At 36.9% G+C, this 18,651-nt stretch overlaps 1 protein-coding gene across 1 annotated transcript; it reads right to left on the bottom strand.

Annotated features, from left to right (window-relative positions):
• Window positions 1-5,541: 5,541 nt before the first annotated feature.
• LOC104590384 (Phototropic-responsive NPH3 family protein) lies at window positions 5,542-8,482 on the bottom strand. Its single transcript, XM_010249036.3, has 4 exons — window positions 8,248-8,482; window positions 8,053-8,122; window positions 6,550-7,077; window positions 5,542-6,396 (listed from the first exon to the last, which is right to left on the bottom strand). Exons 1-4 carry the CDS (start codon window positions 8,379-8,381, stop codon window positions 5,626-5,628), a joined length of 1,503 nt encoding a protein of 500 aa, XP_010247338.1. The 5' UTR covers window positions 8,382-8,482; the 3' UTR covers window positions 5,542-5,625.
• Between the last annotated feature and the right edge of the window lie 10,169 nt (window positions 8,483-18,651).

Genomic DNA, 18,651 nt, shown 5'->3' with positions numbered 1-18,651 from the left:
CTCAAGGTTACTATTTTTTACTCGTTTCACGTCACTCACCTGTTCTTAGACCAGTGGTTTCGTCGAATACAAGCTCTAAGCGTTCATCTGGTAGTCTCACTACTGTTGCTGTGATCATCACTCTAGCTAGCTCTATTCCTCATTGTCTCGCTGCTTTTGTCTCAACTACAATTGCGAAATGGATTCCGTCTCTCCTGCAAATTGATCCCTCAACATGTTCCTGCACATTAAATCAAAGGATGCCTCTGCGAATTTGACATGTGCGAGTGGGATTAATGGACGTTTCAAACGTCCTTCCATTCTATTTTTAACATATATCAAATAAGGGTTTCTTCTCCCTCTTTCATTCAAATCTTTCCTCAACGAAATATAGAAATATGAGAGAGAATACGGGCATTAGGTGGTGCCAAAAACTTCTCGTTCGCAACACAGAACCATTCAAGCTCTTTTTTTCCAACCATATATTTTTGATCAATAACTACAACTTTCAATAATATTGAAAACATTAATAGGCAATACTCTATGATGTTTCAAAAAACAAATAACATCACATGCACTTCATAAAAAAAATCAAACAAGATTTAACAAATAGTGACACAAAATTGAAAAACAAAAAACAAGCAAGTAATTTGAAAACTTGAAAACCTCTCAATCTTTTCTCTAGATTCATAAAGAAGAGGAAAATGGCGTATTAAGACAAAAGCCCTTTCTCAATATTTTCTCCAGGTAATTTGGAAAGGGGCATATGTCGTTACTTATTTGCATAATGAAATCAAGAGGAAAAGGGGCGTATTTCGTCTCAGCCATTCAGTTCTCCGTCAATGCTGTGCTCAAGCATGCGGTTTTTCGTCGGTTCGTCTTAGGTGTGTTAAGTTTGTTATGGAAAGCTTTGAACTAAAGAGGAAGAAGAAATCCTTATCCCCTGTTTTTGATTGGCTTATTTCATTTAAGGAATTTGGTTCTCTATTGGTGGCATGCAGGGCTCAGGCATGCGACTTTCCATCGGTTCCTCTCAGGTGTGCTTAGTTTGTTGGAAAAAGCTCTGAATGAAAAAGAAACAAGACAGAAACCCTTATCTCCTTTAATATGTAAAAAACAGGATAGGAAGACAGTAGAAAATTAAAACATCCATTAATCCCATTCGCACATGCATGGTAAAATTGGTATTTAAAAAAATTGATGCATCAGCTAATGTTCTGGAGGGGGGAAGGAAGGATTTTGTTGATTTTCTTAAAAAGTGAGAGAGGTATTTGTTACAATGAAACTATAGGAAAGGTTTTTATGATTGTCAGAAAATTTAGGGAGGTTTTTGTATTTTACCTATAATAAAAACCTGCTCAACTCCATTCTTAGACATAGAGCGGTCCCGATTCACCAACTACATCAAAGAAGATAAAGAAAAAAAAATAGAGAAAAAAAAACAAAAAAGAGATGAGAGAGAGGGAGAGTGAGAAACCTCGCACACAAGCCAGAGTGAAAAACTTACCCCATTGGGTGAGAGGAAAAGCTCTCACATGGTGAGAGGGAACCCACTAGTACTAAGCCAATCCATAACTGTCGGGTTAGTATCATCATGTGAGTTACTGCATGGTGGATAATTGTTTTATTATAATATTTAATGTAGGGATATTTGTCGGGCCTTAGATCGCACCATGTGGCATCAACTAGATCAAATCCTGGCCGCACATGACCAATTGCTTCTGATGTAGCGCGATCCGGTCACTCCTATCTGGCACTCATGTGGTTCCTGGAAGATACCTGAGAAGAAGAAAGTTCCTAGAGGGAGTTACCTGGCGGGAACACTCCGATGATTAAGTTAGTACTTGATAGGAGAAGCAAGGAGAAAGATGAATGCTAAGAGTGAAGATAGCGTGCGTACCGAAGATGAAGAAGATCCCCCTCCTCCTTGATGCTAAGCTCCTTATAGCAGGAATTTGTTACCTCCTGCCCATTGGCCTCTGACAGGGCGGGTATAACTGCCACTGCCAACCTGCCCAGCCGTTATTGGCAGGGCTGAGGTGGCACGCGCGGGGCCGTCACTGTTGGGTACGTGTCTATCAGGCATAGGACACCTTCTAAAGGTGGCAGGCACGACGCTGCCTGAAGAGGGACACGACTGCTGTCACCAGATTTGTCGGGTACGGCGGTCGGGCAGGAGATCTTTCTGCCTTCCTTTATGCGGCTCGCTGAGCTGCCACATACTGGGGTGCTTCAAGGCAGATAGGTCCCTGCCTCGAAGCACCGAGGTGCTCCCTCCCAGGTGGGGAAAAGCTTGGCGTCCCTTAGGGGAGAGCCCGGGCTCTCCGAGCTAGGCGGGGGACTGACCCACCGAGGTATTAGCCCTCGACGAGTTGACTGTCTTTGACTTGGCGTTTCCTTCTTGTCGAGTCGAGATCACGCTGCTAGGCTGGACTGTTTACCAAGCCAGGTCATGCGCACGTGTTCTGGGTTCATGGGGTTGAGCCAAATCGTCCTCCATCAATTGCCCCCCACTCCAAGGCAATGTCATTTATAAAAAGGGGTGCTCATTTCAAGGTAAAAACACTTATTCTCTTGCATTTAGAATTCCAAAAGAATTATCCTTGACTATTAAGGACTAAGCTCTAAGCTCTTGTCTCTAGTCTGGTTCGACTCCTCTTTAGCACTTGGCTAATTTGATCGTCGAAGTCTCCACCCCTAAGATAACACTCGGGGCCTTTGACATGTATTCTTCTCTATTTACAAGTCAGACCCGTCGGTCTTGGACACCAACGAAATTCCCTTGTTGCCCTCAACCTCATATTTGACAACAACAATATTCTATGATCTAATGCTCGAAGTGGTTTTTTACCTTTTGATTTGTGGCTTGGTCGAAGGAAAGTTCTTATTGGTTTTACTTTGAGAAAATTTCTTAAACTACCCCCAAGTTTTAGGAAATTGAATAACTCTAGCTTACTGTTTAGCTATTATCATTGTATTTTAAATTTTCAAAATGAAACATTTAAAAATTTTCAGCTAGGTGATAGTTTTGGATTGGAAACATCTAATTTCTCCAAACAAAAAACTTCTAATTTCTTAATACAAATTAATTCACAGTCAAACCCTAAGTTTACCTATTATCTTAAAGTACAGCTTGTTCAAACCCTAATCTCAATCCCTTGAAGATCTACCGTGGTTTCGATCCCACCGCTGAAAGTTACATTTGGGAAACTTGCTTGGAATTATTGTATTGTCGTGGTTTCAGAGACACAAGGTTGTCGCTTTGATCCGCGGTGCAACTGGTAGGATTGGGGACCCATCTGTAAAAGCTTGGAAAGGCCTGAACTGGATGTCAAAAACATTAAAGAAGAACAAAGGAGGCATTGCTAATATACAATAACCACAATTCTGGGTAGATGGAATGGGATCAAAATAAAAACTCGAAAGAGGGTTTTGAAGGAAAACTAGCAATACCTTTTCTCGGTCCCAGATGTGTGGACGTGGTGAGGTTTCTCAAGATTCTTACTTTCCTGAGTATGGAGGAGATCAATGAGCTGGAAGAGAGAATGAAAAGACCTGGATATATTCCCAATTCTGCCCAAAGGAGTGAAGAGGGTCTGTTGGAATCCTTGAAGGCAACTGAAGCATTGAGGCCAGGAGCTGAGACTTTATTAGATTGGAAGACCAAAGGATTGCAAAGGAATGAGGATGTCCCTTGTGTATGGAGTAGATCATTGGAAAAGTTCTGTTAAGAAGATGATCATAAAAGGGTAATATTGGGTTTAAAAAAATTATATGTCATATGATGTCATGCATTAAGGGATTAGTTAATTGTCATAAAATTTGAAGATACTTTAAGACAATAGGTAAACAGTAAGAGTAGACTTAATCATTTTTTTTTTTTAAATTTAAGAGTACTTTTAAGAAATTTGCCCTTTTACTTTTATCTTCTTTTAGGCTGTGAGTATTTGCAAAATTACAGACATGGAAAATTATTTGGATCCATAACTGGAACCGTCTACATCAAAGTAAGGCTGCAAAAGGGTCAAATTAAATTAAATTTGATTCATTTATATTCAAATTTGATTTTAATCATTTTGACTGGATTTAAATGGAATTTGAATTGAATTCAGATTACAAATGGATATTGAATAATATAAATTAAACTAAAAAGGTCCAACTATTATATATTATTAGTAAAATAAACTGAAAAAATTGCCCGGAGACACTGATACAGGAGTTTTTCTGAAAACTTAAAAAATTTAAAATAAATGGTGGGACCCTCGAATACCTATTAATTAAAAAAAGAAAAAGAATAAGATAATATCAGTCATACCTATTATTAGTATATATATATATATATATATATGTGGGACCCTCTAATACCTATTATAATATCAGTCATACCTATTATTAGTATATATATATATACACAAATTTGCCTTTTACAAAATGCAATAAGGTACAAATGTGTGTAGCCTTATTACTCTAATGGGTTCGACTAAGATTTGATATCCGAAAATCAATTGACCAATAAATTAAAATCATAAACGTAATAGAAAATAAGGTATCATGGTCTTCAAAACCGGACCGGATCGGATCGGACGGTCATATAGGAAAAATTGGGAATCGGTCAGGTAACCGATTCTACTTTCCCCCAAAACTGATTTTTTTTCCAAAAACCGTTGATTTTGGTCAATAAACCACTGACTCAACTGATTAACCGTTTGAACGGTTTTAACCGTTTTTATTTTTTTATCAAAACGAAATGACCATTTGATTTGAATAGTCAAACCATTTGACCCGATAACCAAACCCTGACCGGTTCAATCTGCTGATCGGTTTTAAAAACCACGTAAGATATGAGTGAGTTTTGATCGGTCAAAACTCTTTTCATACCGTATCTTTTCCTCATCATAGATTTTCCCTATTGTAACATATGGCATCGGATTGCAAATTGAATTAATTTATATCATTCAAACATGGACATTAAATTAGCTAATAGTACGGTTGATAAAATCCACGGTGACAATATGGCATTAATTTGTGCACTATGGATGGTGTGACATTTTTATATTACAAATTTTAACAAATAAATATAAAATTTATTAACATATTGTCATATTGTAAACAAAAGCTTTTTTATGCTTTTATTTTGAAAAACTTATTTAATGGGCAGAATGTTGCTTGTTAAGAGGAATATTTGGCCAGACATGTGATTGATGATGGGTTGATCAGATGAACTAAACCATTCTCAGGTTGACCCAACTTGCTTGCCTTGGCCTTAGCTTGTTTGTTTTTCCAATGTCTTGACTCAACAACCACTTGCTGTTCGAAATTGAAAATAAACCCAATACTATCTTCCATTCAGATTTCATTTCAGGGAGGCTGCATTTTTGGGTCAACAGATCGAAAGCCAGTTTCATTGTTTGGTCATTACCAGCCAGCCAGCGAGAGAGAGAGAACCACAAACATATTGGAGTGCATATTGCTAATGCTACAGAATGAGTCATGACTGATTGAAGAGACTTTCATGTTAAGCACAATCTTCTCTCTAATTGTAAGGTTAGTACTCACTTTCGGTATTTTGAACCAAAATTGAACAAATAACTATTAAGTCGATCTGCTGTTAAATAAATTCGAAGAAAATTAAGAAAATAGTTAACTTTACACCAGGGAAAGATTCCTTCGGTGGTGAAAAGGCCGATCCTTCTTGATCACGACCAAGTCTTCGTCTCCATCCTCGTCACAATTTCCATCCTCTTTGCTTGAAATCCAACCATCGGATTCAGGTTTTGCCGTTGATGACGATGTTCGGAATGCACTCTTCAACCCGTTCATCAACCTCCAACCTAAACTCTTTTTGCTGTTTCGCAAATTATTCTCATCGCAGGATCTATCGGAAGAGGAAGAAGAAGATCCCCCTCTCTCTCCTTTATCACCGAACCGGAAGCTGGCGGAGGAGACTGATTCTCTCTCCCCCTTTCCGACCTTTTTCTCTGAGTTGAAGCGAAAGCTTGCTGACCGACCTGATTCCAATGCTTCTCTCTTATTCTCTGATTCCCGCAGCAGATTCTTCATGTTCATGAGCTCTCTCTCTAGGCTTTCAATTCTTGAGTTCGTCGTTTCCATTGATTCCTTAAGTTGCGCCACTTGTCGCAACGCTGCATCTCGCTGTAGGATTGCACCGAGCGTTACAGCTTCATTTTTGTCTTTGACTTGAACCTTGCGCTGATGACTGTTGATGGCGGAAGTGGCTGTAGAGATGACACAATGGCGTGTGTTCAGCTGCTCAACCAGCATGGCTCGGACTATGAATCTCAAAGGCATTCTTGGGTTCTGAACTGCGTGCCTGAGGAGGTGAGATGAGAGCTTGTTACAATCCACAGACCCGCACATTTTACTTTTCTCTTCTTCCGTTATTTTGACGCCATTTTCCTGTATTGCATTTCGTCCACACGAGATAAGGAAGCAGAAAATGTAATTTCGATAAATATTCCACTGAGAGAGAGAGAGAGAGTAATGAGTTCCTCAGATTAATTAGATGGCGCTTTTAACCTTGATCGAATTCGAATCCTACCAATTATTTACCTTGAGATAAAAATCGACTATTCTGTAGAGAAGATCGTGATTGAGAGATAATTTCTCGTGCATGGAACCGACGATCTTTTGAAATAAACCGACCGACAAAGATGTAAGGTCATGAATCCAGGCGTTAGTTTCATCGACACCGTCCATCAGACCCAGCGCTTCAATGCATCTGCTCACCAGAAACCCCCTTTCTTCCGCCTCCGGAAGCAACTCCAGACACGAACGGAGCACGATGGTCGCGTACTCACGGTTAGCGGACACTGCCTGACAGAAGTAGATTTCCGTTCTCTGGCGCAAATTGCCGTCGTTGACTCCATCGCCGCAGTTTTCCTCGTTCATGTCAAGCAACTCCGCCGCGATTCGTAGAGCAGCGACATTGAAAGGTGTTATGACGACATCGGAACCGTAACAGAAGTCGGCAACAAGGGAAAACGTCTGTGCCGTTATGCTCAACGGCGGGGAGACAGTTATTTCGGAGCATCCCGACAGGTGCCGTTTCAGATAACCGCTTCTGGACGTCAGAGGATCCTATACGGAGAAAGTGATGCAAGATAATAAATGCCCTCTGTGTATTCACTAATTACTGAAAACAACCACTCTGATAGCGAGTAAAGTTGGAATTTGGCAAGCTTTGCCCATGGTCTAATTAGAGACGTGTCACTCAGTTTTAAGTCCACGTGGCCGGAGAGCCCAGAAAAAAAAATGGCGTTGGCGGGCAAGCTTATAATTTCAAAAGGGGAATGCCGATGTGGGTCCCTGGGTTTCAAAAATGAAGTACATGGCCACGTGGCAATAAAGTTGAAAAAGAAATAAATCTTATCGCGCCCGACGGAGCTTACCCACGCGCGCCCTATAACACATCCCACCCGTGTATTGGAAATATCTCTCCTGACAATTATAGGATATGTTCCCAATGCACGGTGAGATATGAATGTGGGGCGCCGGTCGAAATCGGATAGAAGGTTCAGTTACTAAATGGAACTACGTTTCAAGTAGTTGGTTCACTAGTCCGGTCATCAGTCTGTATGATCCTTTTTTTTTGTTTTTTATTTATTTTCGAAAGCCCAGGCAGTCTGGATCGGCCGGCCATCAAAATATCAAATCGACAAATCCTATTCTATTTCTACCAATATCATAATTTATAAGTGTTGAAGCACCTGAACAAACAATGAGAGTAAAAGCAAAGGAATTTTGTAGCCTTCATTAGATTATTTTAAAGACTTTTCTTTCATTCTGTGCTGGCTAATTAAGTGGCTATATATGAAAAGGAATTGCTAGAATCATCTAAACTAAAGAATTTCTCTACTAAAGGCAAAAGCAGAAGGATTATTAGGGGCAATGTCAACAAAATAATTAAGTAAAACTCATGAATAATTTTACAAAGTTTCTTGATGGTAGGATGCATAGCACAATCTTCGTAAGTAGCAGGCGTTCTGGTCTCGCCAGAGAATCAAGCTGATTATATTGCTTACTCAACAAACCAAAAATTATGAGAAACAATACCTTGTGGAGTTGAAAAAGTTGGTCTTGAACATGTATCGAGACGTCGGTTTCAGCCCCGATAGCCAGCGACCTGAATATTAGATCAAATGAAAGAACAAGGAAAATTTTAGAACCAAAGATCTGGGTATAGCACGACAGATCGGTGCAACTAAATCTACAAGAAGAAGAAGAAGAAGAAAAGGAAGAAGAAGATACCATGTTTGGACTCTAGTTTGAAGGGGTGTTGGGGGAAGGGTGAGAGTAGGTGAAAGAGAGGGGGAGTTGGAAGAGTCTTCATATTCCTCCTCGTAGATGGTCTCCACCACCCCTAAATCTTCCCAGCCCCTCATTCTCTCTTTCTCTCTCTCTCTCTCTCTCGCTCTCGCTCTCGCTCTCGGGATGGGGCTCTCCGCTCTCCTCCTCCTCCTCCTCCTCCTTGCAATAGCACAAATTTGCAAGGCTGCTTTTCTATTGATAATATTAATGGACAGTAGGGTTATTGGGAGGAGAGTGGTTGTCCACATTTAATTGGCGTGGCATTGAATGCCTCCATGTGAGAGACCATAAATGCTGCATTCACTCTCTTTACCATTCTCTGCAACTATATATATTTTTTCCTTTTCTTTGTATTTTCAATTTCTTATTAAACGTGCAATGGTTAGTTACTTCCATTTGCAGCATCTTGGTACAAAGCATTATATTAATCAAATCCTTTTTCTTTTTTGAATAAATCAAAATATGTCAAAAACTCTGAAAATGCGTATATGCAGTGAAGACAAGGAAGGAAAGGATAAGCACAATCTCATATATAGCAGATGAGATGCTCATCAAAATTGACCTTCATATTGCTCTATAGAGGGCATTACAGATATAATGATCTAGAATTCTACATCCTCTACCTCAAATTTGACCTTACATAAGTTCTATTTTCTAAAAATTCATTTTGAGGTGTTTCAGGCGCGCGCTGTCATGGTTTAAATCAAATTATAGAGCAATGCTCCGTTTTCAGCTCAAATATCAATTGTTCCTCGAATTTATCAATTTGCATGATTTTCTCCCTTCATTTAATTATGACCTACAAATTTAGTCAACAGTGTGACATTTGGAAATTAAAAGTCTTTTTCTTTTAAAGAAACCTTTTTATTTTTCTTAGATCTTCACGAGTTCATTTAGGTGGATGATTATCAGAAGAACGTCCACAGAAGCGGATGAGCGAGGTTGATCATTTGAAGACCCCATTAAGTGAATTCCTTACTATTTTTTAATGAGAAAATAAAATTCAAACGATTCCTTACTTGCATTTTCCTCTATGTACAATCTAAGTAAGGCATTGTGCTATGTGCATGCTCATTCACAACCATCCATGGCAAAATTCAATTCACAATGTAGTGATGATCGTATAGAGATCGGATCACATTCTATATCAACGTTATGTATAAAAATATATATTATTTGCAGCTTTCAAAAATGCAGTTAACTTACAGATATAATGCTTTCAAGTTTCATATATACATCAAAACAAAACAGATCTTCATTGTATTAGATAGCTGCAGGCTCATAGCTAGCACTAGGAATATTACCCAAATCAGATGGAGCAATAAAATTAATAATACAGTGAGCCCCATGGAATGTTTCCATGTCTGTTGAGGTATTCATGGCGTCTCAAACCTAATATTATTCCTCTTTTTCACTGCAATGTCAGTAACCGTCCCTAGCTACCATGTAAAAACATCAATAAGAGAGACTATGTCTAACTGCTAATAAATATTGTGGACGAGAACTTTGAATGACAGTAGCAGGGATTCATATATCCAACTGTCCCATCTGATGAGGGACCCTCCGAATCAATTGTGTCCTGATTATCTTTGTTAGCTATATCCTAATTTTTTTAAATTGTTCAAAAATAAATAAGAGTATTGATGATAAGTGCATGAGGATAATATCTTTCTAAGGGTAAATTTTTTAAATTATTCTTACTGTTTAGTTAATTGACTAATTGTATTTTTATTATTTATTTATTGTCTAAAACCATCTTATTGGTAATTGATTAGCTCTACCCTTCTGCATATGTTAATTTTCTATCAAAACCCGTATACATGTAATACCAAGTGCATATAATTTTTTTTTTTTTAAATCCAAATTCCTCTCTCTCCCTTCTTTTTCACCGTCTTATTCCTTTCAGCAGCGGCAAAACCAAGTCAACTAGGTCTCTAGGGCAACATCTAGTAGGAGAGTCAAAGCGTTTTGAGGTGTCATGTATCTAAGAGCTCAGCTTTGTCCACGTTCTTGTTGATGGTATTGGTGGACCAGACAATTGTGACGACGTCAAGATGGCAAAGGCGGATGATGACGCTGTCAAGGTTTCGTTTCTTCTCTAGCGAGTCCAGAGAGACTTATTCCGGCTTCTCTGTTGACTTTATTCCTTTTAAATCTCGTAGCGGTAGGTTTATTGGACGTTTTAATTTTTACCGATCCTTCGTCTATCGTGTGTGCCACAGGTATAAATCCGGCCGTACCGCCTGCAGTCCGGTATGAATTTGGACCAATTCGACACGATGGTTTATGGGTTATGTCAGCTCCGATATGATCATGTGGGTCATATTGGACCGAGGGTTTTAGGTTTGTGGATTGGGCCAATACGGCATGATTGAGCGGGCTGTGCTGCCCGCAGCACGGCTCATATATATTATTTATATATAATATATAATATATTATAAATTATAATTATATAATTTATATAATATATAATTTAATAAAATAAACAATTATTTTCAATTGTATTGTACTAATTTATTAATTATTGTATATGTAAGCAATTGTATATATCAAAATTCATATAAATTTAAAATTTTAAGTTTTTTTTTCAATTTTTTTTTTTAAATAAATAGCTTTGACCTGGTCCACAGTCCGGCCTAGCCCAAGGCTTGGCCCACGAACCAACTCAACCTGCGGCACGGCATTGGTCCACATGGGCTTAGGTTGTGGGTCGTGCCAAGCTGACCCCCCAAGTTATCCCAGGGGAGGGTGGCACGGCCCACACTTTGCGTGGACTGCCTGCCATGACACGACCCGTTTTACACCTCTAGTGTGTGCTTTGCAATTTTGTAATTTTGTTTTATACAATGGTGATTTAAAAAGGTTAAATACAGTACCATTTTACAAAGTTATTAGAGAACTGAAAACAATCGATCGAAGAAGGCGATAATGATGTGGAGTAGTTGAATCTTAGGGAAGATGAAGCCGGTGAAATCAAGAGTTGATGTTGTTGAAACAACCTAGATAAAGAAATTACTGCATTCGAGCTGTTGTCTTCGTTTATGATCGCACTGGAGTAAGGCTGCAAATTGGGCCGAGTTGGCCCGAACCCAACTCGAAAAAGTTGGGTTGGGTTGATGCTCGGGTTAGGGTTAGGGTTGATCCCTCGGGCAACCCGAACCAACCCGAACCCGACTCTATAGTATATATCATATATAAATATATGTTATATATAATATATCATACATTGATTTGTTTATATGCATGATAGTTGTATAGCCCCCATCACATACTATCATTTATTTCTTTTAAGATAATCACCTCACTTAATTTTAATTGGAAATACTAAACCCTTAATAACATATTTTATATTTTTTGAATATTCAATTCTTTATTTCCTCTCTGGTGCTTGCCACCCATAGCTTGCTGCCTATAAAAGATCTATTATAAATCATAACTCATAATAAACTATAGTCATTTTAAACACTTTTTTTTTCTAAATTTTGTACTTAGAAAACCAAAAAAAATATCAACAAACAAATACTAATAAAACATAGGATTAATATATGTAGTGAAAGTTGAGTTAAGATCTTAGATTAAGAAATTCTACAAGATTTTAAGGGATGGGAAGAAGGTTGGGTTGGGCCCAAACCAAAGTTGACTTCGGGTTGGGTTGGGTTAGGGTTGAAGGTATTTAGTTAGGGTTAGGGTTGGGGTTGGGGGTTTAGAACTTAGGTTGGGCTAGGGTTGGCCTCAACCCCAACTTAACCCGGCCCGACTTGCAGCCTTATACTGGAGTCATTATCAGATGACCCATCTTTGAAATCCGGAAAAATTGAAGCTCCCACCACCCCTAAATGTATCTTGGAGTCGCTATCGGTCCAACCAAAATGTATCTTGAGCTTTCAAAATCTACTTATATATACCTTATAAGATGATCCCACATAATAAAAATAAGCTAAATAAAATATTAAAGCTGTTTGATATGTAATCAAATTCTTTTATAATCCCATTTTTACCTTTGTTCTTCCTTCTTCCCCCTCCTAACCAAGCAGAGGCTGCAACTCTATCAAAACAAAGATAACTAGGGGGTGTTCAAATTCAGTTGATAAACTAAAAATCAAACCGAATCAAACCGAATAAGCTAATTCGGTTCAATTAATTTGGCTATCGGTTCAGTTTGATTTTTTATTTTTTCTTTAAATTGATTTTTAGTTTTGGTTCGGTTTGACTGAAAGTTTTAACCGAACCGAAAACCAAATTAATGCTGTTATTTAGTTAAGTATATTAAACATTGATGTTTTATTTAATACTTTATGCTAATTAATTATTGTATTTTCCAATGAACAATTAATAATAGTTAATTGAAACCTAAACTCATTATTAATTGTTAATTAGTCATTAATTATTAATTATTTTTGAAAATGGCCAATTCGCCAATTTCCCATTGACATGAAGCTTTGGGCCTATTTTATCTTTTAATTAATAATAACTAATTAATTAAAACTATTGGGCTTTAGGGTATTCTAACTTTTAATTAATAATAGTTAATATTTATTTAATTAAAATCATTGGGTTTTGGGGCCATGCATTTTAACTTTTCATTAATAACACTTATTAAATGCTTATCATTTATATAGAATTAGAGTCCAACTGAACCAAATTCGATTAGGGTCGGTTCTAAATAATAATTCGGTTCGGTTCGATTAGAGAAAATGATAAAGCCGAATAGCCGATTAAATCCTCAATTTGAACCAAGTCGAATCGACCGATTGTACACACCTATAACAGCCACCATGATCAACAAGATGCAAAGATGCAGATCTGAAAGAATCGAATGACTGATATAAAAGAAGTGAGATTGCTAGAGACAACCAAATCTGACAAGAAGAAATGATAGGATGTAGCGATGAAGATTACTCAAAACGGAAAAGGAACCTGGTTTTGCTCTTACTTCAATGTTTGAACAAAACGAAAGAACCCGGTTTTGCTCTAAAACTTTTGCAACCACTATAACAGCCACCATGATCAACGAGATGCAAAGATGCATCTTTGTTTGTTCGGTTTGGAGATCTCCTCCATTCCTTCCTCTCCTCTCCTAATTGGACTGAAAATGAAGGAACCTGGTTTTGCTAACTGAAATCCTCTCTAAAAAGAAGTCTTCTCAAAGGTGTCTGAGTTGGAAGTTGATGGCTTCATCTTGCTAGCATTTCTGAAGATTTGTAACATTTTACGATGGAATCCTCATCTTTCTTAGTTCCTAATAAGTAAATTCAAACATTCAACTTTTTTTTTTCCTTTTTCGGGCAATGAACTCATGGTTTGTGGATAAAACGTGTGCTCATCCTTTTCTCTTATTTTTGGAAAAAATAATCAAGTATCCAATTCCGAGCCAGACCCATGAACAGGTCTAGTTAGGATGGTTCTATTGATTCAAGCCTTGATGAAAGTAATTCCAGAAAAAAAAAGAAAAAGAAAGAATATAGTATGTTTTGAAAATTTAATGAATAATTAAGGGTATTTTTGTCTTTTAAATTTTTCTGTTAAATTTAACATTTAAAAGATCAACAAGGTATATGTAAGTAGGTTTTTAAAATTTAAGATACATTTATATAGTTTCCAAAATATAAGATATATATATATATATATTAACCCATAATTAATTAATTAATTTTGATATGATGATGAAGAGAATTTGTTGTGTAACAAAATGAAGAGATACAAAGATGGATACTCCAAATGGTAAATGCAAATGCTTATACATAGTCAAAGAAAATTTAGCAAGCTTTATGATATAGATGTTTTCTCTTTTTTTTTTTTTTTGTTTGGGTTCTTTGGTCAATGCTCATGCTGCACCTCCTCAAAAGTCGAAACAAAGAAGGTATACATTGTATTGTTTCTTCGGTAACATACTGACTACATTCCCTTGGAGGATTACTGTTTAAAAAATTTATTCTTCACGCATCAAGAGAATAATGTACGTAGACACAGCATCACAGGTCTGACCCTCTTAGTCACACACTATATACAGCCTGGAGCTTCATGTGAATAATGAATTCAACAAATGTGCATGATAACTCAATTTAGTCAGATATCTCAGATTCCATGTGCCAAATTCATACTGAAGCAAGATCCAAACCTGTAATGCATAAATTGCAAACTTGGCCAAATTAAGGGAGAAGGTGCTACGGATTGACCAAATGATCAATTGACATCAAGGAAATCTGACAAAGCTTCACAAATATAAAGCTCGTATTATTTATGGTTTTTAAAATCGGATCGGATTGGACGGTCGGACCATCAGTCAGGTGAACAGTTCTATTTTTTCTTAAAATCGAATTTTTCCCAAAAATCATTGATTTTGATTAACAAATCGTTGACTCGGGTGATTAATCGTTCAAACCATTCAAACGGTTTTAGTTGTTTTTTTTTAATTTTTTGTCAGAACATGCCAATTGTTCTATTTGAACAGTCGAACTGTTCAACCAAGGAATTAGACCCCTGACCGGTTCGTTATCCAGGTCGATTTTAAAAACCTTGGTATTATTATTTTTCTGTATTTCTTTTCAAACACTATGTTACTTAAACCATAAGCCGGTATTCCTTGAGTAAATCCAACTGGACCAACCCTGTGGTTTCCTTAGACACCCTATGGTTTCACCTATTTACTAAAAACTACCATCTAGTTTTCAACTTTTCATATTGTTAAAACACCCTTTATAGTTTGGAATCATCTTATTTTTGTATATATAGGGCTGTCAACGGGTCTGGGTAGAATCGGAGCCGATGCAACAAGAAATACTAAGGACTTGAAACTGAATCAGACCCTACCCGATAGGGTCTGTAATTTTAGACCTAGAACTGAACTGCTTGTTTTATTGGGATAATTATTGGGTCAGGACAGGATAGAATTGGACAATATATCAGGAACCAGAACTAACCCATTGACAGCCCTATGTATTTCCATATAGGAATGGTCATATGACCTCTTAAAATAAGTGAAAAAATATAAAAAGGCATGGATCTAGGATTTTTTTTTTATCTCGTAAATACTCCTACTAGTTCTCATATCAACCTTTTAGGAAACAAAACCCTCCCCTCAAATTAAAAAAAAAAACCTTGGACTCATGTCCTTTCACATTTTCCATTATATGAAAAATGCTAAGGGTATTTTCAAAAAAAAAAAAAAAAAACTCATACCCTTTCACAATTTGCACTCATCGTATCACATAACCTGAAAGATGGAAACACAAATGGTTCAACAGGGTCGATCAAGCAAAGTAATTACAAACCATAAGGGTGTTGTTGTAGTAATATAAAAATTAAAGGTTTTAATAAATATGTGAAACTATAGAGGTGTCCAAGTAATTACCCATCCATCATACCAAATCTTTAAAGAATACAGAAATAACAACAAAATTTGTAGACTTGTATACCAAGCATTCTAACTGTAGCCCCTAGACAAATGGGGGCTTTGTTAAGATGTACACCCGCATTGTGTATCGCTTTGACGAAAAGAAGACTTAATTAATTTTTGCCAGGTCGGATTTGGATGTCAATGTAAGAGGGCATTGTCCAATGTGACTGACTGTGTGAGAAAATTAAAGGGCAAAAGTATTAATTAGGATATTAAAATGTAATTAGATGTTTTTGATTTGATAGTTTCTTTGAGTAAAAGTGTAGCGAGCTACAAAATGATGGGATTGTCATATTTCCGATGATGACAAGAGAATGGAAGAGAATCTCACATCAGCTACTTAACTGTGTTCTTAGTTACAGTCCAAGAAACTGTAAAAAGGTTGTTCACCGTCTAACCAGATTTGTCCTCTCTTGTACTCGAACAATTTCTGGGTCTTCTTTCCATCTTTTATTTGGTATTCAGTGCTATGCATCATTAATATTTTTAATAACTTCCGTCAACAATGGAACAAACCAGTTAATACACCAACTTGAAGTTGACTGTTTTTAGCCTTTCGGGCTTAAAAGTATATGTTCAAATACAAATTTCCCCGAAAAGGCAATGACAACAGAAATAATAAAGATTTCTAAAATTTGCTCAATTTATCAAAATGAAGTACTATGTTTAAGAGATCTCTTCAATTACCACATTTGGCAAAGCTTTGCCCAATTTAGGATGGTTTTCATTATTATATTCATCATCATCATCACCACCCATCACAATTAATCAAAGATTTATAAGTGCCTCTTTGGGAGTTCTTTCACATAGGGACATATGACGTTTCATGAACTGAGAAACCCGGAATATCATGAAGCTGTATTTGTTAAAAATCTGAAAAGCTGGAATTATACTTATAGAAGCCACAAAATCCACTTTCCAGTGAAATTATCTCGCATAGCTTTTCCCAAATGACTCAATCAACACAGAAGACCTTCCAAATGGGGAAAACTCCAGGGGGTTGTTTGGTAATGTGTATGGCTTTGTTTTTGAAAACAAAAATAACTACTGTATGAACAAACACTATATAATTTTGCTGATGTGGCAGTAAGTTCAGCTGCTCAGGTTTAAGTATTTAGTCTTCTGATAAGTTCTTTTTTTTGGATGTACATGAACCTGACCTGAATTTGCCCCAATTGCAGCACTACATCCAACCCAACAACCTAGGTCGGATTTAGCACCTAAAATAAAGATTAAAAGCTTGGACCCAAGTCTGGCTTTGGGCCCATAAATACATTATATTAAAGGAAAAAAGCTATGCTGTCGGAAAGGCATGGTAAGGGATGAGTTTTGACCAATAAATCACATGTGAATTTTGATAAATACCATCTGATTGGTTACTACTTTTATGATGCCGGTTAAGACTACAACTTAGGTAGGATGAACCTAAATTCAACCCTAACCCAAACTGAAAAAATCGGGTTGACAATTGGATTGGGCCTAGGATTGAATTTTGCCAACCCGACTTCACTTTGGTTTTACCCAACTATATATTGCTATTGTGGATATGTATTATAGTTCCGTTACATATGACCATATCAATTTGTCCCAACTCTTAAGCCCTAACCCTAAAGACATGTTGCTATTAGTGTTTTTCCTTCCATAAGTTTATGTTTTATCACTACTAATTTCACGATTTTAGATTTTCAATGGAAGATCTATTATAATCCGTAATAGATTCTGATCATTTAAAACATTCATTTTTTACATTTCAACTTAAAAAACCAATAAAGAGCATCAAATAAGAAAATACCAATAAAAAGATGTGGATAGTCTATGATCATAAAAATTTAATGCATGTCTTAGTAAAAGATTAACTCTACCCCTACTGTATCCCTAAATTTTTGATAATTGACTAAATACTTCTTTGTTATTGATGCTGTTAATGGATAGATGGAAAAGATTATTTTGCATATCATTCTTCTTTAAATTTTCAAAATAAAACATTTGAATAATACCTTGACGCTTTTTTTGATATTTTCAAAGGAGAAAATCCCAAAAACAAGAACAACCTTCCCACACCAACACACCCTCCAAGAACGGAATTGCCATTTTGGTTGCTTTAACAATGGCAGCTTTGTTCTTGCAAAAGTTGAGAAGGAAAAGGTTGGAGATTCAGATCAAATTAACAGGGGATGTAGTATAAGTAATATAAACAAGGGAAACGCATTTTAAAGAAATGGCAATAAAAATGTTAGTTGATAAAATGGATTGAAATGTTATAAAAAAGCTGAATTGTTTGTCGAAACGAAATGCTCATCGGTTGGAAAAAGTGTTACAAATGCATCGGAATCACATAATATGAATTCTCTATGAAGTTTATCTGGACACGAATAAAACAAAACAAAATGTAAAATGTATTGATCTTGTTGGAATATCAAGAATACCAAGAACAGTTACTACAATTGCCAATATCAAGATTAATTACCACAACTGTCTCTCTTGCCACGTGTAGAAAATTGTTATAACAACTATAAACCCATGCCTATATATATCACATGTATCTTCCTAAATTAATGAATTCAATAATTCTTTTCTTCTTCTCTAATACTTGTCGTCATGGTATTAGAGCGGTAGTTCTTCCGCCGTCACATGCTTTGTTCCAAAATCTTGCGTCGGAGTTATGTTCTCGCTCTCCTCAAATCCTGTGCTGAAAGCTCTGGTTTCCAACGTCTTCCTCCAAGTTGTGCACCAGGGCTGCTCTGTTTCTTCTCCTTGTTGTCACCTTTTGTGCTCTGTTTTTCTATCTCCTGCTTTTTTTTTTTCACTAAAGATCCAGACTATAACCACCAGTTCGCAATGGAGAACACAGTAAACTCTCCATACTTTTGCATCCATCTGATAGCCTTGGAGCTATTCTTGTATCATGCCAGCTCACTGGAGACAATTTCCCGATGTGGTGATGAGGC

This window comes from Nelumbo nucifera, chromosome 1 (genome assembly GCF_055504915.1).
Source record: "Nelumbo nucifera cultivar China Antique chromosome 1, China Antique-T2T, whole genome shotgun sequence".
NCBI classification, from domain to species: Eukaryota; Viridiplantae; Streptophyta; class Magnoliopsida; order Proteales; family Nelumbonaceae; genus Nelumbo; species Nelumbo nucifera.
Note: the sequence above shows the minus strand (reverse complement) of the source record. Positions and strands in the feature narration are given on the sequence as shown.